This window comes from Blennius ocellaris (assembly GCF_963422515.1).
Source record: "Blennius ocellaris genome assembly, chromosome: 21".
NCBI classification, from domain to species: Eukaryota; Metazoa; Chordata; class Actinopteri; order Blenniiformes; family Blenniidae; genus Blennius; species Blennius ocellaris.
In genome coordinates, this window is record NC_137670.1 from 16,223,576 (window position 1) to 16,249,411 (window position 25,836).

The 25,836-nt window shown below is 46.1% G+C and overlaps 1 protein-coding gene across 1 annotated transcript; it reads left to right on the plus strand.

Annotated features, from left to right (window-relative positions):
- The first annotated feature begins 3,904 nt into the window (after positions 1-3,904).
- Positions 3,905-24,502, plus strand: erbb2 (erb-b2 receptor tyrosine kinase 2). Its single transcript, XM_080517194.1, has 27 exons — positions 3,905-4,133; positions 12,792-12,943; positions 13,589-13,769; positions 13,904-14,044; positions 14,151-14,216; positions 14,356-14,471; positions 14,655-14,796; positions 14,885-15,013; positions 15,886-16,027; positions 16,560-16,633; positions 16,879-16,969; positions 17,569-17,771; positions 17,858-17,987; positions 18,915-19,005; positions 20,011-20,165; positions 20,242-20,289; positions 20,433-20,571; positions 20,694-20,816; positions 20,903-21,001; positions 21,546-21,731; positions 21,815-21,970; positions 22,058-22,133; positions 22,241-22,387; positions 22,492-22,589; positions 22,734-22,919; positions 23,143-23,530; positions 23,642-24,502. Exons 1-27 carry the CDS (start codon positions 4,061-4,063, stop codon positions 24,010-24,012), a joined length of 3,903 nt encoding a protein of 1,300 aa, XP_080373320.1. The 5' UTR covers positions 3,905-4,060; the 3' UTR covers positions 24,013-24,502.
- Positions 24,503-25,836: the final 1,334 nt, after the last annotated feature.

Below are 25,836 nucleotides of genomic sequence, written 5' to 3' on the forward strand. Positions count from 1 at the left end.
AGTCTTTTAGATTCTTCTCCAGTTCTTTAAGTTTATTTTGTTTTGCTCTTTTAATTGCTGTGCTAAGTGAAATCAATTTACCTCTGATAACCGCTTTTAATGTATCGCAGAGTATGTTTGGGTTTACTTCTCCAGTGTCATTAATCTCAAGGAAGGTCTTGATTTCAGATTTTATTTGTTGTATCACTGTTTTGTTATTAGGTAAGCTTGTGTTGAGTCTCCAGATTGTTTTCTTTGGTCTACTGTCTAAGTGCAAGTCCAGATAAATTGGTGAATGGTCAGAGATAGCTCTAGTTCCTATCTCACATTTTATAATCCTATGTCTTTCATTCTGAAACATAAAAAAATAATCTATCCTTGAGTATACTCCATGGGGAGCAGAGTAAAAAGTATACTGTTTGTCTATTGGATACAAGTCTCTCCAGACATCTAGAAGACCCATCTCATCCAAACCTCTTCTTAAAATCTTAGTTTGGGGGGACGTGTTTCTGTTATTATTAGATGTATCCAACTTGCTATTTATGATCGTATTAAAATCCCCAGCACAAATTAATATACCTTGTGATTCTGTAGTTATTCGTAGCTCCAGAACTTTTTTAATTATGTTTTGGTCACTTTGCGGGGGTAGGTATACACAAAGAAAAGTGATTAGTTTACTCTCTATTTTCCCTTGTACTACAATATATATGCCCTCATTATCCCGTATCTCTCTAACCAATTCAAAATGGATGGAATTATGAAGTAATATTGCCACTCCTCTTTTATGGCCTCCTTTATGAGTACTATAAAAAGTATTCTTATATCCAAATTTTTTTAATTTTTCATGTTCGTCCCGAGAAAGATGGGTTTCTTGTCGAAAAATAATCTGATTATTTTCCCTTCTTATGTTTGTCATCACTCTGCTTCTTTTCACTGGGTTATTTAGGCCATTCACGTTCCAAGTTGCTATTCTGAAATTGCTGTACCCCATCATAATATTACATAACATTGACATATTGACTGTGACAATAACAAACAATATCAACAAGAACCTTAACATGAACAATAGAAAACAAAAGCATGTTGACTTCCAACCTCAGGAACTTGCACTGCCCTCCCATCTTCACAGACCTGCACCTCTGCCAGTGGAGAATCAGTCCTACCTCAAGTAGGGGCTCCCTCTTTGCAACTAGCAAAGTCTCTCTTTCCTTGAGCTGAACAGTCACATAGTCTCTTCCTGGTCCGTTTTTGTTATAGATATCCAGAGCTCAATGGGGAAAGATATTCAGAAAAAAAAAATAGAGTAAAATAAGATAAGATAAGGGGGTTCGTGTAGACTAATTCAAGTGGTATCCTGTGCCTCCGTTATATGCCCATCTTTATGGTCTCTGAAAGTCTCTGAGCCTCTCCCAGACCCGTTCCGTGTGGTCTCCGTCTCTCCTGCTCCAGTGTGCGCCGCGGGTGAGCCTCTGCTCCCAGTTGGCGTCTGTCATCCGTGTCTGGTCCATCAGATATTCTCTCTTTATCATATCCTCGGTCACTTCTGCTGCACTGTTTCCCAGTAGATCCTCATTTTGGCAGGGTATGGTGTCTGGAAACGTATTTGTTTGTTCTTGAGAATTATCTTTACTTCTTTGTATTCTCGGAGTTTGTTGTTAACCTCAGTGGGCAAGTCGTGTGCAAACGACACCACTTTCCCCTCACATGTGATTTTCTTTGCCCAGGCCCCTTTAAGTATTTTGTCTTTGATATCGTACCTTTGGAAGTTAACCAGGATGGAGTGCTTCGTTTTGTGGTTTAGGGCCGTTTGACCGGTGTGCTCTTTGGATTTGCAGATCCATGTCCTTATGAAGTGACAGCTCTGTCTTTAAAAAGTTGTCAACAAAGGTTAGCATTGAGGTCCCTTCGGTGCCTTCTTTAACGCCGTATATACGGATGTTATTACGGCGTGACCTCCCTTCTAGGTCCGTAACTTTTGCTTGCAAGAGTCTCTGTTGTTTAAGAGAGTAAAGCAGGGCGTCTTTTAGCTCGGTGTTAGCAGTTTCGCTGTCATCCACCCGTTGCTCTGTTTCAGTTAGCCTCATACCTTGGTTTCCAACATCTCCCGCGATACTCTGCAGCTTCTGATTTACCTCTATCTTGAAATTGTTGAATTCCTGTTTAATATCGTTCTTGAAGTCGTCCTTGAAGTCTGTCAAATCTTGTTTCAGTTCCGTTTTGAGTTCTTGTATGTTTTTGGCTAAGTTTTGGATAGCTTTAACGGTGGTAAAGTCCCCCTCCTCGTCGCCGACCTCCGTTGCCCCCGCGTTGGTTTTGCTAGCTTTCGCCGTATTTTTTTCCATTCTCTCGTCGTGATCTTTGTTTTCCCCCTGAGCCTCATTTTAAATCATGTTAGCTTCTTGCAGGAGCAATTTTCGTGTTTTAGTGAGGTTTTTCCCTTAAAATTGACCAAGAGACAATTGACCTAAGCCGCCGCTATCTTCAGTCGCTCACCGGAAGTCCCGAAGGATATTGTTCTTAAAAAGCAAATCTGAAAATCCAGTGAAAGGCTGTTTCCAAAGCACATGAAGTTGTAGAAGTAAAAGTATTATCATATCTTCTGGCACAGATAATACAGATTCTGATCTATAGGATTGTATTCTTGTTAGTAAATAAGGATCTTATGGTTATTTGGCCTCTGAATGTTAGTACCGGTAATTATTAGTTTTAACATACAGAAACGTCTGTGCAGTTTCTCTGCTCAGTGGATCTTGTTGGAGCACAACTGCATGATTAGAACGAGAAGTCAATCCCAGACCAACAGCAAATAAATAAATAAAAAGCCTTTCGTTTAACACGCACAGCGAATCGATTACCATCTGACCGAGGAGCTATTTTGGCTCTAAAAATGTAACTTATTCCTGCCATTTTGCCTTTTGTTTGTTTGAGATGGTGAAGATGGAAGCAGGGAGGAAATGAGTTCGGTGACAACAGAGGTTTCAGATTAAGTGAGATTTATTGAGGAAGTGTGGCTCAATTAATTTTATTTATACTGGTCACTATTTAAAGCACACTGCCTTCTCTCTTGGTGAAGATTGACCTTCCTGGCAGCTGCAGGAAGGGCTTCCGGGATAAAAAAAAAAAAAAAAAGTCACAAAGTGGACATTGCAAGTTGCAATGCCGTATTGTGCAATGGCAGAAATCGTTGTCACAGAATAAATGTTTCTTGTCAACTGTTTATTTTATGAGGTTTTTCATTTGAGACACAAATCACCCTGTTATCAATGTGGTGAGTGTAGCACAAACACAACACGGCTATAATTCAATTATTAGACTTGTTTAGTCTTACAGTCAACAATACCATGTGAAGAATACAGTTTATTCGCAACCTTAAAGTTATTTGAAACTTTATTTTAGTTGACTGGTGTTCAGCAAATTGATAAAAACACACATTGTAGTGAGTCTTTAGAATAATCTGTGTTGACATCTAATGATGAAATGTGCTCAATCAGCCCTATAATAATAATTACTTTTAATAATGTAATTACTTAAAATAATTACTTTTAGTATCTTGAGATGTTTGACATTTGATATATTTTCATTCTTCTCTAAATATCATATCTTTTTTTTCTGTATATGCATGAGCTGTTTGGAGGAAAGTGGAGTGCTTGTGCTTTCCAGGGACTGTGTGTGTGTGTGTGTGTGTGTGTGTGTGTGTGTGTGTGTGTGTGTGTGTGTGTGTGTGTGTGTGTGTGTGTGTGCGCGCAGTCCCGGTGAACTGAAGTAGTAACGTGTGGGCGGGGCTTCCCTCTGACTCAACCTGCCACTCCCCGCTCAGGCCTTCCGCGGGAGCGCGCTCTGCCCCGGCGCGCGGTCACGCTGCCCCCGCCACCACTCACTCACACACGCGCGCGCGCTCAGGCTGCGGACTTCAACGGGAGGAAGTCACACTCCGGGATTGGGAAACGAACAACAAACTCCACGGAGAGAGAGGGAGAGAGAAAAGAAAGTAGAGGAGGAGGTCGGAGCGAGAGACGCCTCGGCGGGAGCAGAGAGCTTCGGGAGGGGAGGTTATGGACTAGCGCAGCGGGGCTCTCAGCAGATGGAGGCGGTGAGAAGTTTGCTGTTTGTCGGGGCCGCGCTGCTCGGAGCGACGGGCGCGTTGGGCAGAGAAGGTGGGTCACTTCCCGAGCTTTTTCTCTCCCTTCCTGGGAGAAAAATCACACATGGGGGGGTTAATAGTTGTACTAAAGGGTTTGCGGTTGTTTTATATATTTTTTTTTATTATTTAATTTATTGCTTTAAAAGTGCTGGCTCACATTCCTGCGCGTGCTCTGCGCAGATCCACGAAGCGCTGATAAAGAGGAGAAGAAGAAGAAGAAAAAAAAATCCCACCTGTCACTTCAGATTTCCTGTTTGGAGTAAAAACCCATCTTGCAACCCGATTCTCGTAGTTACACATTTTGCTTTGCAGGGGTAAATAACACTGTCGCAGGTAGGAGAAACTCTGGAACCTGATTTGCAGCTTTTTTTTTTTTTTTTTTTTTTTTTTAACACGCATTAAAAAAAAAAAAAAAAAGTAATCCTCTGCAGGCGCACTTCTCTACGCGTAAACAAAAACAAAACCCGATAACAAACAGGCAGTGCATTGTGCGCCAGGGATCATGACGATGTCAATTATTCACTTCTGGCTCCAGAGAGGACATTGTCTGATAGAGGGCCACTTGTCACACTTGGAGCTTGAGCGCGCGCCAGGAAAACAAGAGCTAACTGAAAGTGCAAACAACAACAGATTTGTGGCCCGCAAATCACGACGTTTCTCTCTTGTTGCTCTCCAAAACGAAGCGATCGCGTTCATTCCGTGCTCTGCCCAGTCCGCAGAACAGTGCATTTGAAGGAAATGACATAGTTTTAATAGAGTTTGGAGTTTTGTTTGTGCATTTCAGAGAATCAGAATCACAGAAAGACACGATTCTCATATGATTAAACACTCGTAATTAGTATGAAATAAAACAACACATGGACCCTTTAATAACTGTATTATTATTAAATATTACTTGTTCAATGTATGATTAAATACCTTAATACATAAAATACATGCATGTCTGTTGTCACACAGTCACTGAGTCCTCAATAAGGCAACGTAAAGGCCACTTTGTGTATATATATATATATATATATATATACATATATAAATTGACATTTTTGCTCTGAATAAGCCTTTTAATGAGACTTTAAAGTATTGAAATCTTCAAGTATTCCCACGGGGATCGAATTTCTAATGATTTTTAATACCTTAAAGGTTAATAAATATTCTTAAGACATTACTTGTGTTGCATTTTATTATCTATATGATTTCGTGCATTTAAAAAGTATATCTTAGCCACACTGATTCTACGTGACAGTGGTGAGGAAGAACATCTCAACGTTTTTTCAGTTGCATTGCAGTGTTTGAGATCGAGGGTGATTTGTTTATTTTCCCTACTCGAGTGCCACCTTTTTCTCCGTTTTCATGTTTTTTGATCCAGCACACGTGATGTGTACGCTTTCTGACATGCTTCCATAACGCAGGCGTTTCTATTTCAGGAGCAATAAAAGAAGCATCAATATGTTTGGCCCGATTTGATTTTTTTAAAAGCTTTTACAAGCCAGACGCAACATTTATTGACATCAATATGTGAGGGTTGGCTTTTATTTAACACGCATTTGTCAGTTTTTATTGATGCACACATTTAAAAATAAAAATAAAATCGACAACCTGCAGAGAGAAAAGAGCTTTGCAAACAAGAGACGACGCGACTCGTCCCTGGACGGGAGATTCGACTTAAAAGCCGTCGTCTCCCGTGAAAATAACAACAAGCGTACAAACTATTGTCTTGCGTCCTGCTGGCACGTCCTCCTCAGCACCGCTGCTCCTGCAAACACGCAAAACAAAGCCGCCGCTCGCAGGTGATGTTTTTGCCAAACGCGGCCGCATTGTCTGGCGGGGGAACTGGTCGGTGCACTTTGTTCCACAGCATCAGTTCTAGTGTGACAAGCGCTACGTCATCCGGCGGGGAAGTAAAAGAACACGCACAAGTGGATAAATCGCTCTGCGGTTCCACTTTCAGTAAACAGGCGCATGCACAGAAGCACACACACACATACAGTGGCCTCCCTGTGTGTGTGTGTGTGTGTGTTGCTGTCTTGCACTCCACAGAGTTCACGTCCTCGTCACACTCCAGTGCTCCCATCGTGAGAGAGCCTCGCTGATTGAGTCCTGCTGGATGTGCCGGGGGGGCAGGTGACCTCAGCCAGGCCCGTCTTGACTTTGTGTTCATGATCTAAACTCTGGCTGAGCTCAGGAGGAGACCACCGCCGTACTTCCCCCAGAGGAAACTCCCCCCGGTGTTGTTTGTGTTCCTTCAGACTGCAGTGACATGAGAGGAAAAAAAAACACCTCATTTCCAAGAAAGAACAGAAAATGACCATAACTCCATAATTATTTATAGAGGCTTAACTTGGAAAAGGCTGTTTTTTCCTCGGAGGAACGGGTTTCGATTGTGATCTTAGGTTACTCATCAGCATCTGTGCACGTCTGGAAGAACTGGTTAGCTGCTGTGTGTTTTCCCTCGGAGATGAGCGAAGGCATTTAAAGCGACGAGAAATGTGGCGCTGCTCCGTCCCCCCCCCCCGTCCGTCCGCAATCTGTCGGCGCTCTTCTGAAGCCTCACTCAGAACCAAAGATGGACGTTAAATCTGTGTCGTCGTGTGGAAAACCTCATGTTTTGGTCATTGATTGAGCTCCCTTACAAGTGGTTCCCAACCCCGTTGTCCTCTGTGGGTCACCAGAGGTCACATTTGGGGCCCCTGAGCTTTTGACTGCTCGGTTTATCAATGTTAGATTTGCACGTGTCACATGATTGGTGTTGGACGTTGGTGAAAGTGGCTTCAGCTTCTGGCTTCACTGTGGCGTCTGGTCGGATCGCAGAACCTCTGAGGAAAACGGGTCTTGTTAATGAAGCGCAAAGATATTTTCTTCAGCCTTCCAGTGAATCCAAATCTCAATTATTTTGTTTACTAGTAAGAAGTTTATTGTATCTTTACCCCCCCCCCATAAAAAAAACAAAACAACAACAACTAAACAAATAACCAAGCAATGCTTCAACTCATGAGCTGGAGCTTTAAAACATGGGAAAATATTTCCAGTTCTAAATTGCGTCAGAGTTTAGTATTCCACGTATATCATGTTTTACAGTACGATCGATTGGTTGTTGATATTAAATGATATTGGAATATCCAGACGTCACGATATGATCTGACTGAAACGCAAGTTTTATTCCTCCCCATCCTTTCCACACTCTTTTAGTACGCACAGTCGTTCTCCATGGAAAAATCCACATTTGCCCCCCGGCTACAGATCCTTCCACGCTGCGGCAAACGTGCCGGAAAAGTATGCAGGAGACCTCTCTGCGGCGGCGGCGCGGTTTGTGGACGTCTTTGTGACGGCGGCGAGCGAAGAGCCCGTGCCTCCCAATGCCGTCCAGATCCTGTTCTGCTCGTCCGTTGAGCAATACCTGTTTGTACTTCTGCGGCAGTGGAGCGAAGAGCAAGAGAAGAATGCGTTCGGGGAAGTTCAGGGGGGGTGTGGAGGGGGTGATGCCAAGTTTATGCAAGACGCGCCGTGAGGATCACGGCTGCAGCGGCGCCAGGACGGACGTGTTGAACCCGAGGGCGGAGAAGTTGCCGGTGAAAGTCCCGTTTGGGTCAGCCTGTCGTGTTTTTTTTCCTTTGGGCTTTGAGGAGATCAGGTGTTTTCAGAGGAGAGCGACGGCCGGGGGTCTGGCCGAGTGTCGCCCTACTCCTGCAGTAGCACCGCGCTTGTGTCACTCTCTACACACACACACACACACACACACACACACACACTCCCTGTGCTCGCTGGCACGCTGCCACACGCAGGTGTGGCGTCAAGCTGGCTTTCAGTTTTCAGTCGACGGCCTGCACCTTCACACAACAAACACTTCATCCTCCACTGAAGCGCCGTTAAATCCACAAAGTCTTCCAAGATAAAGTCTCTGTGATTTCCATGTCCTGGAATACGTTGCTTTATTAGAAAATCCCAAAATATCGGTCCCTCGCTAATCAGCAAGGATGCTTTCCTTCGGTGTGACGTCTCATCGTTTCAACACTTTGAAGGATGAGTTCCGAAAAGCTGCGTGCATTTACTGTCCTCACTCTGGAGTTGCTGACGAGCAGAGAAAGGTTTCAAGGAAAGTCTCCATATTGAATTCACTGCGCTTTACTCAACTTTCATTCAGAAGTCGGTCTCAGTGTTCTAACAGGGACGGACCGCCAGGCTCCGCCCTCAATTGCTTTTAATTAACGGTATTTTACAAAGCCAGTGCACATTGCGTCATCTTTTTTTCTTCTTCTTCTTCTTTCTGAAGAAGACTGCGTGTTTGTATTTTGCAAACCTGAGTGAAACCTGTTGAACGACCACAACATTGCACAGAGCAGGTTTAATCCACGAGCATCACCAGCGTTGTGCAAGTTACTGAAAATGAGTGTCTCCTTGAGAAGAGGCGGCGTCCTCCCCTCCGAGATACTGTGAAGGCAAATAATGGCGTTTTCTGGTGTCACTTTTAAATATATATTTTTTGTTCAGTCTGATGGTTGGATCATTGAGCTGGATTTAGATGCTCTGATTTGCTTTGGCTATAAAAAGAAATGATTCCATGAGCAGAATCAGACCTCGAAGTGATGAATCCACTTAACCTTCTCTTCATTGTAGCCATCTTATATGTAATTATAATAGATTATGAGGTTGTTGTAATGAGATTCCTCCCAGCACAGATTTCATCAGAGATTTTGGCGAAACCCGACTGCTGAGGAATAAATAAGAGAAGTTGCCGGTGACGGTAAAAGCGACAAAAATCGAATACGTTTTTCTCACACTTGTGGATTTGACCGATTTTGAATTGTGCTCGTGAGGTTATCCCTGACTAGGGTGTGATCGATGGGCTCAAAATCCATCACTCATGCCTCCGTGGCTCAGGATTTATGAAGAACAGAAAGAAAGCAGAGTTGCAGTTGGTCTTATCCAGACTTGTTCTGTTTCAGTTACCCGTCATCAAATTGTTCCCAAGTTTGCAATCTGCCGTTATTCTACAATTAACACTAAGCACACGTTGTTGTTTTCCCCCCATGTTTGTTTTTATTTAAAAAGCAAGACTTCACAACTTCTATTGATTCTCCTTTTTTTTTTTATATACAACTAAAATATTACATGTATAAAATAAAAGCAGTCGTGTCGTCGGATCCTTATCTCCTCTCCCTTTTGAGTATTTTAACATAAGTCACTCATTTACGCACACGAGCAGGATAAAACAACGAGAGGTTCATATTTATGATTCTATGTATGTTCTAGAATGCGGATAAAGAGACTCGATTACACTTTTAGTCTAAATCCGATCAAACTTTCTAACCATTTCCTCGTGAGGGTAAAGGCTTGGGAAGGTTCACGCCAGTAGAAGGTTTGAGGCTTTATTAATTATAGATAACAGACTTGTCTACGCGGCCGGGCTTCTCCAAATGCGCGAGCCTGGAAAGTAGGAGGCGGCCATGATTGCAGTGTGTGAGCGGTCGGACACGGCGATCCTCCCCTGACCCGTAAAGTCACAGGTCAGGAACGTGCCTCTGAGCAAGAACGGGAATTTTTACGGCTTTATACTCTTCCGTGTGTGTGTGTGTGTGTGGGTGTGTGTGTGTGTGTGTGTGTGTGTGTGTGTGTGTGTGTGTGTGTGTGTGTGTGTGTGTGTGTGTGTGTGTGTGTCACCCTTCAAATATGCAGCAACGCACGTTTGTGTCGGAGGGAGGCCAGAAACAGACCCGAGTTTTGACGTGGGGGGGTGGGGGGTAGGGGGGGTTACTCTCGCCCTAAAAAAGATGTCGGGAGCGAAGAAGAAGGCGGGGACAGACGACATGACAGCAGGCAGCAGAGCGAAGTGAGAGATAAAAGAGAGAGTATTTTAGGCTGTCTGTGTGTGTGTGTGGGTCAGACACACACACACACACACACACACACACACACACACACACACACACTGGCGTTGCCGAGAGACTTCAGGAGAGCAAACAATGAGGGTATAAAAGGAGAGGAAGCGGAGGACACACACTTTTCAGAAATGGAGACTCCGTGTCTCTTTGTGCTTTAATCAGCCGGCGACGGCTTGTTTTCTCTCCTCAAGGTGGCTTGTGCAACTCCGAAAGAGCTTTCGGTTCACGACTCTCTTATTTAAAAAAAACAACACAAAAACAATTAAAGCGCAGCAGGACGGGAGCAGAGCCTCCCCTCTTGGCTTGACTCGTTTGAACTATTTTCCATGATGACATGGTTGAAGGAAGCGCTTGATTAGTCACTTGATTTGTTACTTGATTTGTTACTTGACACAAGCTGGGTGTGTATTTTTGGCCGGCCCGCTCGTCGAGTCGCTGCCCGCCAGTTTTCTTAATGCGAACCTTATTTGCGTTTTACGATCCGGCGATTCGTTCGCCGAGTTGCCGGAGCCGCGATCAGATCTCGACATGAAAACGTTCCACTTTCCAATGGCTCGTCTCCTCACTGCCGGTGCAGGATTGTAAATAGACCCCCGGTACCAGAGGTCTCCAACCTCGGTCCTCCAGAGTCCTGCAGGGTCTCCTCGTTGCAACACACCTGATTGCAATGAGGGGGCTCCTTATTGGGCTTTTCCACAACCTTGGTGATGACGTCATCGTTAGATTCAGGTCGGCTGAAGACATGCAGGACAGGGGACCTCCAGGACCCAGGTTGGAGACCCCTGCCCGATAGAATATGGACCCACTACATTCCTCAAGAACATGGCTCTACCCTCAGGGTCAATTTGCCTCCAGAAAATGCTTTGCACGACATTGTTGACCAAGTTTTGGTATCAAGCACTTTGTTTAGTCGTTCAATACATAAATAGCTCCTTCGAAATGAACCTGGTGAGTGAGATGACCTGTCCTCCAGCGCCAAACCTTCATATTCTTAGGGAGGGTCCATATTACGCAGTGGGGAAAAAACACACCCTGGGTCTAATTTCCAGGGGGTCCATATACAATACGACACCGGGACTTCCTGTCCCCGCGATGATGCATCTGTGTCGGTCAGCGGAGATGGCGCAGGACTAATGAAGAAAAGTGGCCTGACTATTGAAGGGCTGTTGGGTGTACGCCAGAGGAAGTCATTTATAACCTCCCAAGAAAGGAAGGGGGGTGTGGGGGGGGGGTCCGTTGTGTGACTGACTGACTGCTAAGGCATGGAAGCTATGTGTCTGCAACCTCCCTCCCTCCCCCGAATTGTAATGCTGTGTGACCCTGAATGTAATGCAGTGTGTGACCCACTGTGGGGAATCTGCTCCCGGTGCCAGTGGAAACTATATCATACACTCTTTGGCAGGAGCGGCGCATGTGGTTTGTGTTACAGACGAGCCATCCGGGGCCGTTTGCGAGCACTTAATACACCGTCGAGTCCAAATCCCCGCGTTAATCATCACCCAGTTGTTTAAATCGATGAAACTGGAACTTCCCGCCCGTTCAGACGGCCTCATTTCATGGGGTCACTGACAGTCGTGTCGTTGCTTCTGTTGATGATTTCTCTGTGTTTGTCACGGAGCAAGACTTTTCTATTTATCTGAGCTCCATTGATGATGTCTCTCGAGTTGGTGAGAACTAGTACTCCTTTATAACAATACACTGTTAATCAGCCTCATTGTAGTTCAAGTGAAAACAGCAGAACGAAATCAGTCCATAAAATTTACAATTATTATTAGTGTGTGCTTTAAACGTATCCTATCTCCTCTGTGACGCTTCCTATAAACAAACCATTCAATTAAGATGTCAATGTAGGCTTAATAAACCACATTTAACATCGACTGTGTTGTTTTTCGACACAGTCCTTAATGATGACGAATTTCATTTCCCACAAAATCACTGAATTGTGAGTGAGACTTCAATTTGCTCGACGACGTCCTCGAGTTGCTTTTCTACCATATCCATGATACATTTTAGACCTTTTCTCTTTGACGTCATTGAATTTATCAGGACTTGCAGCACAATAATCTAGCAACAGTTTGTCTCGGTCAGATCGCTTGGGAAATGTTAAATAGGAGCCAATGTAGTAGAACAGCTTGGAGAGAAATGAATTCAGGAGTTTCCTAAATAACTGTGATCCTCTGGAGGTTTTCTTGTTTCTCCTCGTTCTTCTGAATCCGTCACGATATCTGATTTGTGAGGCTGAGAGTTTAGCTTGTTAATTACATAACAGACAAACTGAGCACAAATGCATGAAAATGTCCAGCTTTTCTTTCTTTGTTTTTTTTATTCAGCATGCATTTAAACAAACTGTTACTGAGGCACTATATGTGTTTTAAACTTGTATCTTTTTATTGCTCATCGGATTAAACTATGAAAAAGTTATTCAGACTGTTTGTTCATAATATTATACACATTATATATTATGTATGAATCAGTCATTATTTTAATTCCATAGGTTTATGATGGGGTTTTATTTGTCCTGCTATCTTTCAAATTGAATTTATCTTAGGCATTATAATGTCATGTTGAGTAACGTCTGAATGTGTGTAAATTGGAGATATGCTTTGAATATATTAATTGTTGTTTATTTTAAGGCATCCTTGTGTAAAACTTGAGTAACTTTTAAGTATCTCAAGCCAACTGTTCTCTTTAAAAAAAAAAAAAAAAACCCACAACATAATCTGATCAGTCAAAGTCAAAGTCATTTTGTACTTGCGTCCAGACGAAGTTGAGCGTTGCTGTGTTCCGTGTTGCAGTCTGCCTGGGCACGGACATGAAGCTGGCCCTCCCGTCCAGCCTGGAAAATCACTACGAGACCCTGAGGCTGCTCTACACCGGCTGCCAGGTCGTCCACGGGAACCTGGAGATCACACATCTCCATGGAAACCCCGACCTCTCCTTCCTGCAGGTAAGGCGTGAATGTTTAGCGCCACGTCAGACACCAACGCTACGCAACATTAACCTGTAAAAACAGACGTTTGAGGAGCTCTTCAAGTAATTATAGTTTTACATCTTGCTCTTTTGGTGCGCACACACTTAATTTTATCATTTCTTTTGCCATTTGACCTTATTTTCAGCCATTTTTGTATTCTATGTGATTCCTTTCTATTTGATATATTACCAAATACAGATATTTCTGGTTTTAACACCAACACATTTGTTGTATTAAATTAGCCTTCAGTAGTAGTAGTTGTTTATTTAAATTCTTACAGGTATGTTGGTAATTTTTGTTCTTTAATTAATTGTAAACTTCCCTCTTATTGTATCTTAAAAAATAATAATAATAATACTTATCATTCACTTTCAATTTCAAAGTGCAACGGTCTGTCGATAAATAGTCAACAAATAATAAAAAAAAAGACTAAAAATCAATCATCGGCATAGAAGCACCTTCACAAATGTACTTTTGACATTCCCAGATTGTCTGGAAATGTTTTTTTCCACAAATCTTTAAATGCTCACTCTCTTTCTTTGCCGTCTGTAGTTTTGCCTTTTCCTCCCCCGTTGTCAAATGAGCTCTGAACGCCCAATGGGCCGTCATTGTGTTTTCCAGGGCATCGTGGAGGTGCAGGGCTACGTGCTCGTCGCCCACGTCTCCGTGGGCCTGGTGCCGCTGGACGACCTGCGGATCATACGAGGCAGCCAGCTGTACAACTCCAGCTACGCGCTGGCCGTGCTGGACAACGGCCAGGACCGGCGGGGGCTCCGGACACTTCGCCTCCGCAGCCTCACAGGTCAGACAACATGCGGGACGTGGAGTTTTGATCTGCACTCGCCTACGATTTTACGCTATTGTGTGTTAACACCGACCGAAACGGCGGGACGTTGCCTGAACCTTTTGCGTCGTGTCCTCTGTCCACCCCGGCAGAAATCCTGGTGGGAGCCGTGTATATTTGGGGAAACCCCCACCTGTGTTTCCCGGACCCCCAGAACATCATTTGGAGAGACACTCTGGACGAGCAGCAAACGTACGCCAAGCTGCACCGGCTGCAGCCGCGCGCCGCCAACTGTGAGCAGCTCGGCACCGTTTCCAGAGACGTGAGCACAGTTGTGGGGTTTTTCCCCATTCCCCCTCTTGTTTCTTAGCCGTTTGTCGTATTTGTTTCCCGCTGCAGGTCCGAACTGTGCGTCTGCGTGTGGAAAGAGCTGCTGGGGGGAGACGGCTCAGGACTGCCAAACCTGTGGGTTCACGTGATGTTTTATACCGCCGCTGTGTGACTTTCACTTTCTGTTCCACGGGGAATAAAGTGGAAATACTGACATTTGATGCTTGTCTTTTGTTTTTTGTGTGTGTTTTTTTTTTTCTCTCCCTGTCTGAAGTGACCCGGATCAACTGTGCCTCTGGTTGCCAGCGCTGTAAAGGCCCATTGCCCAACGACTGCTGTCACATTCAGTGTGCTGCGGGATGCACCGGCCCCAAAGACTCCGACTGTCTGGTAGCTGCTGACACACACACACACACACACACACACACACACACACACACACACACACACACACACACACACACACACACACACACACATACACACACACACACACACAGTTTTGATATGCATGGAGCTCTTGTTTGTCTCACACTCTTTTGTCTTTGCTCCTCCTCCTCCTCCTCCTCCCAGGCATGTCGCCACTTGAACGACAGCGGCGTGTGCAAGAAGAACTGTCCTGGATTGACCATCTACGACTCCGTCACCTATCAGGTCAAACCCAACCCAGACAAGAAGTTCAACTTTGGAGCCACCTGCATCAAAACGTGTCCCTGTGAGTCCCTTCAGCCTGAGGAGAAGCGCCAGTCACTCTTTGTGCCTCTTCTCTGGAAGTCACCCTTTGAACCTTTCCATCTCTGCAGATAACTACCTGGCCATGGAAGTGGCTTGTACTTTGGTTTGTCCCAGAGACAACCGGGAAGTTATACTGACTCAGCCCGACGGACTCGAGACGCAGAAGTGTGAAAAATGTGTCGGAGACTGTCCCAACGGTGGGGGGAAAGCCTTTTTTTTGTTTGTTTGTTTACATTTGGACAGTGACCGCTTCATTACCCCTGGTCATAAATAAGTTAACTTGACCTGCTTTCACTCTCGTCAGCACGACGAGATAAAACAATACGAGTCTAATCTGATTGGCATCAGGAGTTCAGATAGAGAGATTGTGTGTGTGTGTGTGTGTGTGTGTGTGTGTGTGTGTGTGTGTGTGTGTGTGTGTGTGTGTGTGTGTGTGTGTGTGTGTGTGTGTGTGTGTGTGTGTGTGTGTGTGTGTGTGTGTGTGTGTGTGTGTGTGTGTGTGTCCAGTCCATGGTGTCACACAGCTCATGTCCTCTCAGTGGCATAACAATGAACTCAGTGTCGTCCAACAGTCATGCGATCTGCATCCATTCAGGGACGTTTAGGATTCGCTATGGGGCAAAACAAAAAAAAAAAACAATGCAGAAAATAAATGTGAAGAAGAGGTTTCATGTGCAAAGTCGTCATCAGATTCGTTTTTCAATAGGTGTGCCTTCGAACACAGAAAAGACACGTGACTGTATTAAGCAGATTCTCTCCAGACGTCAAATAGAAGCAGTTTCACAACAATGTGTTTCATAACTCGTGTCATGAATTCATTGGGGTTCTGCATTCCCCGAGTGCCTGACGCAGTGTCACAGCACAGATGTTCTGATGTGCAAAGAAAGCGCAAACCTGTTTCTGCAGCAGCATGTCGTTTTCTTTATGAAAACTCGTTTTAAGTCCTGCTTTTCTCGAGTGAGAAAAACCCCCCGAAGGGAAAAAAATGTAGATAATCCCGTCCTGTTTTATCGTACGGACGAGGAGGATGGCTCCCTGACGTGTTCCAGATGTTTGTGTGTTTCCGCAGTGTGTTACGGCCTGGGCATGGACAACCTCGGCGTGATGGACAACCACGGCGTCACCATGGTGACGTCGTCTAACGTGGAGCAGTTCAACCAGTGCAAGAAGATCTTCGGCAGCCTGGCGTTCCTCCCTCAGAGCTTCGCCCGGTACGAGAAGGAACCCCGGGTTGTAGACGCATCGGGAAGTTGTTAACCCAATTTGTTTAATTAACCTGCTTCCGTAAACACAGAGGAGCGTTTGTCTCGTGCAGCACGTCCAACTTTGTGTTTCCAGTTTCACTTAAACGTGTCATAAACTGTACAGTTACATTTTCCTGTAAGGTGATGAGTGTGTGAGTGAGACGTCGTCCGCTGTGACACACAAAGCCTGTACAGTCAAATTAAATACAGTTCTGTCGACGTTTCGGGGAAAATCTGTGATTACACACCAAACCTCGATCATCCGCTTCAGTTTTGCTTTTCCTGTGCCGTTTAAAGTAACATCAACTCATGAATCAAGTGTTAGTATTGATTTGAGTGATTTAGAGTGGATAGATAGATTTTACTGCACTTGTTTAACATATATTTATATTTAATTTTCCTAAGATGAATGGACTGACGATTTCTCAGTAATTCTGTGGCTCGATGACACAGATCGCAGCATTTAACATGACATCAATTTGATCTCCTGGCTGTCCAGGGATCCGCTCACCAACACGTCAGGCTTGAGTTTGGAGCAGCTCAGTGCCTTCAAGAAGCTGGAGGAGATAACCGGTAAGAAACACTAATCATTTAATGATTTCACCAGCTTTTTTTTTTTTTTTTAAACATCTTCAAACTTTTTTATTTGAGCATTCTCTTAAAAGTCTTTTTACATTCCTACATTCTACTTCGTCTCTTTATATTGAACTGATGCGATGACATTTTAATGTACTTTTTTTCCTCTTTTTAAATAAGAAAGCTCTTTCAGCTGCATATTGATGGAAGGATGTTCTATAAATAAGGTGTTAAATTTGCAGGTTATTTGTACATCGAAGCCTGGCCTGAGGACTGGACGGACCTCAGCGTGTTCGAAAACCTGAAAGTGATCAGGGGCCGGATGCTCTACAAGTGAGATGTTTTAATGTTTTGCCTGCGATCATTTACAAAAAAAAAGAAGAAGAAATTACTAAAATGACTCCTTGTGTTCTGCATCGTGTTTTTAGAGCCACACTCTGCTGTTTTTAATCTCATCAGGAGCTTCGTTGTCGATAAACCTTCAAACCGGTGTTTTAATTTCACCTTTTTTCAAATTCAAAATGAAACCTACTGGTCGTTGTTTCTCGCGCACTTGAGGCGGTCGGTTCACTCTCACCGTCACAAATGCTAATTATTAACCAGAACTGGCCGCTCTGACGCGCAGCACAAGTCAGCCGGAGAACTGCAGGACGTTTGTCCTCGTCGCCGCCGTTAACTAGGTCACACTGACATTGTGAAATCTCAGCTCTTCAATCAAACTTTAAATATAGAGCACTGTTCATTGGTACCATTCAAACTGCTTCACGGAGGGGAGAGATACTGTCACATTAATTCAAAACAAGGTAGGAATGCAGGGAACAAAAAGGGGCATTTTGAAGGATAAACTAGGAACTTTGTTTTGTTTCCTCTGAACTTTTCTTGGCGTTGCTGTTTTCTTGTTGACCTCCGTCTCTCCTCCTCTCCGTCACCAGGGGAGTGTTTTCCTTGGCCATCCACAATCTGCACATCCAGTCTCTCGGGCTGCGTTCGCTGCGCAGCGTCAGCGGAGGCTTGGTCTTGTTGTACAACAACTCCGACCTCTGCTACACCGCCTCCCTGCCCTGGGAGAGTCTCCTCCATCCCACGCAGGGACCCCAATGCATCGTCACGCGCAACCAGGACACACAAGTCTGTGGTGGGTGAACGCACACCGTCTGCATTAAAAAAAAAAAAAAAAAGAAGCTATGCCTTTAAACTTGCTGGAACTGGTGTGTTCAACAGAGGCTGAGGGACGTGTGTGTCACCCGCTGTGCAAAGGGGGCTGCTGGGGCCCGGGGCCCAGCCAGTGTGTGTCCTGCAAGGCTTTCCAGCGTGGCACCGAGTGTGTGGAGCAGTGTGACATCTATCAGGGGTGAGCCGGAGCCTGTGGGTGTGGTCGCGCTGTATCAGTGACAGGCCAACTGGGAATGTCCTTAGCTGTACAGTAACCCCCCACCCCCACCCCCCCCCCCCCCTCCAAACACATTCCCCAGGAGGTAAAACAAAAGTAACCCCACACCCTCCTGGAGTCTCAACAGGTGGTTCCGTTCAGGGCCGAGCGGATTAGCGTCGAAATAGACCCGACACATTAAATGAGTCTGAGAGATTTTATAATTAACCGCACACTCAAGTCACGGCAAATGCATGCGATCACACCGCGGTTATCTGAACGGCAATCAAGCCGAGTCTGGTATGAGGCGCACGGTCTTGCGTTACCGAGAAAGGGGTGGATTGAGGTACATTTCACAGTGTGAGGTTTCTCACAGTTCATAAGCAAAAAGATTAAAATATCCAGCTGAGGGCGTCATGGCCACCAGCAGAGAAGGAACATTTCCCCGACGATTTGAATAAAGTTTTTGCACTCGAATAACACATCAGCAGTGAGTTTGCATCAAGACGTATGTACGGTATATAATCACGCTGATGGGATCAGTTAAAATAACGCTGAGGAACATTTTTCTGTGCATTTGCTCAAATATAAATTGTGTTCAGTTTTTTTTTCCTGTAATAAAAAATGAAGCTTGTTCCCTCGTCTCCCGTGACGACCGCATGAAAAAATCAACATGGGATTGGTTGTCAGATATAATATCATCATGTCTTGACGCATTCACTGCAAGCTGACAGACAATAATACACATTGTAGTGCGGCGCAGAGTCCCAGTGATCCTGTGCAGCTCAGCGGGTTATTTCCAGCTGGTGCCCCCCCCCCCCCCTTTTCTAAAAATGTGTCCGTGTCAGGTGCTTCAGATAAACGCATCGTGAGGCGTCGCGCTACAAGCTCCCTGTGCTTATGTTTCAGGTCCGTGCGCGAATACCCAGAGGGGTCGGTGTGTGTCGCCTGCCACGCCGAGTGTCGACCTCTCAATGGCTCCGCCTCCTGCCAAGGCCCGGTACGGTCGGCCTCAACACTCCACCTGTACTCTCCACAGAACCAGTAGTACTCTAGATATTGGTGAAATATGTAATATGATCCACAAAAAAAAACCCCAAGTGCCATACAACGTAGTCACATTCTTGAAGAATCCCACACGAGTAAGTAAAGGTAACGAATGAGATAAAATCACTGTTTGCAGAGCCGGATTATGAGGCAGGGGTGTTCTTCTCCACCATGGGGGTCTGCCTCTTGTTGTGGCTCCCTAAAGCTTTCAAAATATATATGTTTAGAAATTTTTTTTTAATGAAATTTGCATGTCATTTTTTATGTTGTTTGCACGCTACACTGAGTCTAATATCTAGTTTTCCTCTTGAAGCAGCTCAATGTGACAAAATGCCATAAATATACAAAATTAACTTGAATGGATCAAACAATTTGAATAATACAAATGACTGAAATGTGTCAAAAACAACTTAAACCAATAAAAAAGGGTTAGGTTATTAAAAATTATTCTAGGGTTATTAGAGAAAATGTAAAAAAAAAAAAAAGCAGAAACCACTAAAAATGCTGGAAGTCACTTAAAAACAAGAACAGCGGAAATATTTTTGGCAAAGTTGCTAAAATGACTTAATCTAAAATGTTGTATATTGTACTCGTGAAACTTTATAAAAGCAGCCAACAGTTTCTGCATTGCATGGCTGAATTATACCTTAAAGCTTTATATCCTCGTATCAAAGGTTAAATATGATTTCCAGACACATTTTATATGTGGAGGGTAAACTGACAGGAACTTTTTATTTAGGTTAAAAGATTGCAGTGAGTGGTTGTAGAGGACAAAATGATGAGACAGAGACGGAGAGCTACAAACTTCAAAAAAATCAACATGCTGTAGGAAACATTAACTTCCATTTTTTCCCCCCACTATTAAACACACATTTTGCCATTTTCTGTCTGTCTCAAGCCTACTAAAGTTAAAAAAACACAAAACAGTGTAATGAAAACGTGCTGGCTGTGTCTCCAGGGTGCGGAGGACTGCACGGAGTGTCGCAATTTCCAGGATGGAGAGTTCTGCGTGTCTCACTGTCCCAGTGGGGTGAAAGAAGATCAGCTGACGGTGTGGAAGTACAGCAATGCGTCGGGACACTGCCTGGCCTGCAGCACCAACTGCACGCTGTCGTGAGTGGCCCTGCAACACCCGGACGCGGCGGCGCGGCCCGAGACCACGGTTTCACGCTGCCGTTCTCTGTTTCAGCTGCACCGTGATGGACGAGAGGGGCTGTCCCATCGACACTCGGACTGGGTGAGTCGCCGCCGCCGCCGCCCGATCAATCACAGACGCTTCAGGACGGGGTTGTTTTGTTGTGGGTCGCATTTTAAGCACTCGACTTAAAAGGACACGGAGCCGTGCTCATTTTTAAAATTTCTTTTCTCCTCGCCGTTCAGACCGGGGACGACGATCGCAGCCGCAGTGGGCGGCGTGGTGCTGTTCTTCATCCTGCTGGCCCTGCTGGTCTTCTACCTGCGCAGACAGAACAAGCTGAAGAGGAAGGAGACCATGAGGAGGATCCTGCAGGAGCACGAGGTGAGCGGCCGTCGGATTTCACACACGTGTCGCGGCTCACGCTCTGCAGGTTTGTTTGGGGTTTTTGGGTTGTTTTATTTTCGCTGCATCGCCTCAACTTCTTGCCGTCGCCTCCCATCAAGCTGGTGGAGCCTCTGACTCCGAGCGGCGCGTCGCCCAATCAGGCTCAGATGCGCATCCTGAAAGAGACGGAGCTGAAGAAGCTGCGGGTGCTGGGTGCCGGGGCCTTTGGGACCGTTTACAAGGTACGTAGGAACTTGTACACATGCAGCATGTTGTTGTCCTTTAATCCGTGACTCTGCTTGAGCCGTGGCTGTGATGCGTCTTTCAGGGCGTTTGGGCGCCGGACGGAGAAAATGTGAAAATACCGGTGGCCATCAAGGTGTTGAGAGAGAATACCTCACCCAAAGCCAACAAAGAGATCCTTGACGTGAGTACAAGACGGATTCAAGTGGTTCAAATTCAGTAGCAAGGAATCCTTGAAGAAAATGAAAAGGCACGATATAGAGTGGAACTTTAAGTTTGACCATTTTGAATTGGGTATTGAGAAACAGATCAGACTCCAGCAGCTTAACTGGGTTTAAGAACAACTTGATCAAACATGTCCAACGAGGTCCGTTTTCTTTTATTCACAGCCCAAGAGCCAATTACTACTTTGTCTGAGTGTAATACTGAATGCATTTTTACATGGAAATTATCAGATGTGTGCAAATGAGACATATTGTTACTTTTTCTTTCTTTTTTTTTTTTAATTAATAGCTACAATTCCCTTACATCCTTGTGATAGGATTGTTTGGTTATTATCTGGTGGTGTGGATAAGATAATGGAGATAAAGAGAGGATGAAGAAAGCGATGAGAAGGAAGGACAGCGGGGATTTGGCGCGATGGTGTCTGAAAGCGAGCGTAGAAGTTCCCGAAGCTGTGCGGACCTCTTCTCACGCTCTGCAAATCCCCGCTGCCCTCTTCCTCCCAGGAAGCCTACGTGATGGCGGGGGTCGCCAGCCCCTACGTCTGCCGCCTGCTGGGAATCTGCCTGACCTCCACCGTGCAGCTGGTCACTCAGCTGATGCCGTACGGCTGCCTGCTGGACTACGTCCGGGAGAACAAGGACCGCATTGGTTCTCAGTACCTCCTCAACTGGTGTGTCCAGATCGCCAAGGTAAAGAAAAAGACCTTCAAACGTCTCCCCCGTCGCTCCCAGTATCTTTGGTGACTTGACGGATCTGCGGCGTGTCGGTCTAGGGGATGAGCTACCTGGAGGACGTCCGCTTGGTACACAGAGATTTGGCCGCCCGCAACGTTCTGGTGAAAAATCCCAACCACGTGAAGATCACCGACTTCGGTCTGGCCCGTCTGCTGGACATCGACGAGACGGAGTACCACGCTGACGGAGGGAAGGTACGGTGACCCCCCCCAGCGCCTGCCCTGTGGGACTCCCAGCCATCCAAGTAGTGAAAATATCAACCGGTATGTGTCTATTTGTAGGTGCCCATTAAATGGATGGCGTTGGAGTCCATCCTTCACAGGAAGTTCACTCACCAGAGCGACGTCTGGAGCTACGGTCAGACACATTGTGCTCCAGCGTGCGGTTCTAAACAGATGTAGTCTCTGTCGGCCGTCACGTCCTGAGTTCTCATTGTGCTTCTCCGGCGCGGCGTTCCCTCTCAGGAGTGACGGTTTGGGAGCTGATGACGTTTGGATCCAAACCCTACGACACGATCCCAGCCAGGGAGATCCCAGAAGTCTTGGAGGGAGGAGAGCGACTCCCGCAGCCCCTCATCTGCACCATCGACGTCTACATGATCATGGTCAAATGTCAGTATCCTCTCGCTGCAGCAGAGATTGGAATTTGGAATTCCCATGAGTTTGCTTGGTCCGACGTGACTGACTGACATCTTGAGTCGATGTTTGATTGGCAGGTTGGATGATCGATCCGGACAGCAGGCCCAAGTTCAGAGATCTGGTCAGTGATTTCAGCGCCATGGCCAGAGACCCGCCGCGTTACGTGGTCATTCAGGTACGTCGTGCTTCTGTCTGAAACATTCACCCTGTAGAAAGACTTTTGTATAAAATGTAAGATATTTTAGTGAAATCAGGAAATCGTATCAATTAAGGTTGTCCGTTGTCTGCCAGTTGATGTGATATTTATTGTGTCCTGCAGAACGACGAGCAGATGAGCATGTGCAGCCCGGTGGACAGCCACTTTTACAGGATGCTGCTGGAAGAGGGCGACAACGTCGGGGAGATGATGGACGCGGAGGAATACCTGGTGCCTCAGCCGAACCTCTTCCCCCGGCCGAAAGACAAGCCCCAGTCCAACGGGCCGTCCAGACACCAGTCGTACAGGGCGAGTGCTTTTATTCTTCAAACCACACTTTTCCTACCTGCAGCCGGAGATTTCAGCAATGTCATGTGTGAAATGTGTCTGAAGGGCCTTCAACCTCACTCTTTTCCCAAATGTCTTGGCCACAGTTGTCAGACAATTGAGCTTGGTTGCCATGGAGATTCCTGTAATGCAATCTCAATACTCATCGTCCTTTTATGTGTTTTTTTCCTCCTCTCTCCAGCAGAGCAGAGATCAAGGCTTAGACGTGGACCCCTCCGTGGCCGGTGGCCCCCGCAGCATGTACTCCTCTCTGAATACTCTGGGCCGCAGCCAGTACCCCACCCTGCCACTGGGGGCCACCGTATCGAACGGCCCCTGGACTGGGTACCCCACGCTCCCCCGCAGCCCCTCAACCGGAGGACAGTCCGACTCGGTGTTCCTGGACGCTTCTCCAGACGGCCTCTCGCTACCCCCCGCCAGCCCCGGACGCTACTGCAAAGACCCCACCTACCCCGACGGGAGTCAGGGGGACCTGGAGACCGACGGTCCCAACGGCTTCCACCACCCCAATCACCTTCATCACTCGCTGCCCCGGCGGAGCGGCGGCCACAACCACAATCACGTTTTGCCAGGTAAGAGAATCCTCCCTGTTAAGTTGAGCTGTCTGGAGGAAGTTGCAATCAGAGAGTGTTGCTAAATAAATGTTGTTTTTGGGTTTTTTTTTCGTCCGTCCACCTTGACAGAGTATGTGAACCAGGAGATTCAGGATCCCCGGCCAGCGGGCCCAGAGCGGCCCAGCACGCTGCCTCGGAAAGGCTCCAGGGCAGACAGACGCCTGCCCAACGGCCTGCACTCGGGCCACAGCGTGGAGAACCCGGGCTACCTGGTCCCGGTCACCTCCGCCAACTCCACCTCCCCGGCCTTTGACAACCCGTACTACCTGGACCTCGTGGCCAAAGCCAAAGTCCCAGCGGGGGCCGTGGCGGCGGCGGACGGCTCCGCCGGACTGGAGAACGACGGAGGAGTCGGCAGGCGCCTGAACGGGTTTGTGACTCCCACCGCTGAAAACCCCGAGTATTTGGGACTAGTGGACACCTGGAGCGGCCACACCTGAGCACATTGACTCCCACTCAGGAGGACTGAATGAAAAGGGAAGGTGAGCCGGGGGGGGGGGGGCGGGGAGCGTCGTCCCTTCGACATTCACCGAGCGCAAACCGTTGACAGCCGTCCGTCAAAAGTCACCTTCCTCCCAGCTGTGGCCGTCGCTCAACACAATGTAGCATCCATCTGGTGCCTGTGGCTCCAGCCCCCCCCCCCCAACCTGTGACTGAGTAGTGCCAACTAGAAGTTCATTCAGCTTTTTAGTAATTAACAACAAACATAAAACAAACAAAAAAATTTCCAAAACCCATCATGGCATTAGAAATGTTCAAGCACATGTGCCGAGTTACACTGAGTAATGAATACTGCTTTTTTTTTTTTTTTTTTTTGGAGTTTCAACTTTTTTATTGTCAGGTAAAAACAAAAGTACAAAGGGATAGTCCCCCCCCCCCCTCCCAACGAGTCTTTACCAATCATTTCCTACAGAGTCGGCTCACTTTTGGCAGTGGAGCTTTATATAACCCCCCCTCCCCCTCCCCCCCCGTGTCCGGCTGGATTGGCTCCAGCAGCGCCGGCCCAACAGAGAGGACACACACCACACACACACACACACACAAGTCGTTGACAAAGTGAGCCATGATACGCATTGAAGACGACGTTTAGTATTCCGCTCACTTTCTCCCCGGACCTGATGGGGGTCCCCAGTCCTCTCAAAGCCATTTTGTTTTGGACAGAGACGGCCCCTGCAGCCCATCTGGCCAGTGGACATGCTCCCCGGAAGAAAGGCGTCCAGTATGGGGAAGACAGAGGCATTGTGCTGCACTGATGTATGTGGTCGCTAGTGTCTGTAGCCGCTCTGTGGTACGAGGCGTCAGTCCCGCGGTGCTCAGCCGACGACTTAAAGCTACGAAAATATGACGAAATAACTTTACTAAGCAGCATCCACACCTTTCAGGGATTGTCGGATTATATGTCAAGAAGCAGGGGCGAATGACTTCATGCAGAATGTACATCTTAACGTGTTGCCAGTTTTTTTGTTGTTGTTTTTTTTTTTAATAACCTCAAGCTATTAGTGAAATGTTTTGCATAGGAAGAGACAAAATTGCATTTACATATGCGAGGGTTTTCCTTTCGCTCGGCCTCGTGTGTGTTTTTGTGTCAAAGTAAGAAATCCACCGGGGAGGGAAAAACGACACGCGGCTCAAATTCCACTGGGCGAAAACACAACTGGCGTCCCAGTTAATGATCAACAGCATTTTTGCGAAGGCTGTTTTTTTTTCTTCTTCTTCTTCTCCCTTCTCCTCCTCATGTTAACGGGTGTAACTGGGGGAGGTGGAAAACCCAGTGAATGCGGCCATTGTCCGAGCCGCCGCGTCTTCGCTCTCGTCCCCAACGACGGCGCCGTCACAGGCCTGAAGGGAAAGCGGCGCTCCCGGGCTGCTGGTCCTGAACAGGGCTTGAAAAAGTTGTGCGTTAAACCAACTGCGGGTTGTCGTCATTCAACTACTGAATATTAGACAAAAAAAACAAACAACAAGAGACGGACTGAGATGTTGATTTTAATCAGTTCTACTCTGAAAAGTCAAACTTAATTTTGATGTTCTCATACGGGTTTTTGAAGAGTTTAGTTTCACAATAATATTTCTAAAAAAAAATGACATACTTTTAGATCGCGTTTCGTTTTTTTTTTTTGTAACATAAAATGTTCTTTTAAATAGACACACGTCTGGATTTTAATACCTTCTTCTGTCCATACACTAACTTTATTATGAATGAACTTGTTTTTGAAGTTTTAAGTAAAGAGATTTACATAATGTGTGTTTGTTTGTATTATATT

Excerpts from the sequence above, each read along its gene's own strand:
- erbb2 (XM_080517194.1), top strand. The coding sequence starts at position 4,061 with ATGGAGGCGGTGAGAAGTTTGCTGTTTGTCGGGGCCGCGCTGCTCGGA. Across the intron at positions 12,944-13,588 it reads CCGACCTCTCCTTCCTGCAG|GGCATCGTGGAGGTGCAGGG; the intron begins GTAAGGCGTGAA and ends TGTGTTTTCCAG. Across the intron at positions 22,920-23,142 it reads CCAGACACCAGTCGTACAGG|AGCAGAGATCAAGGCTTAGA; the intron begins GCGAGTGCTTTT and ends TCTCTCCAGCAG.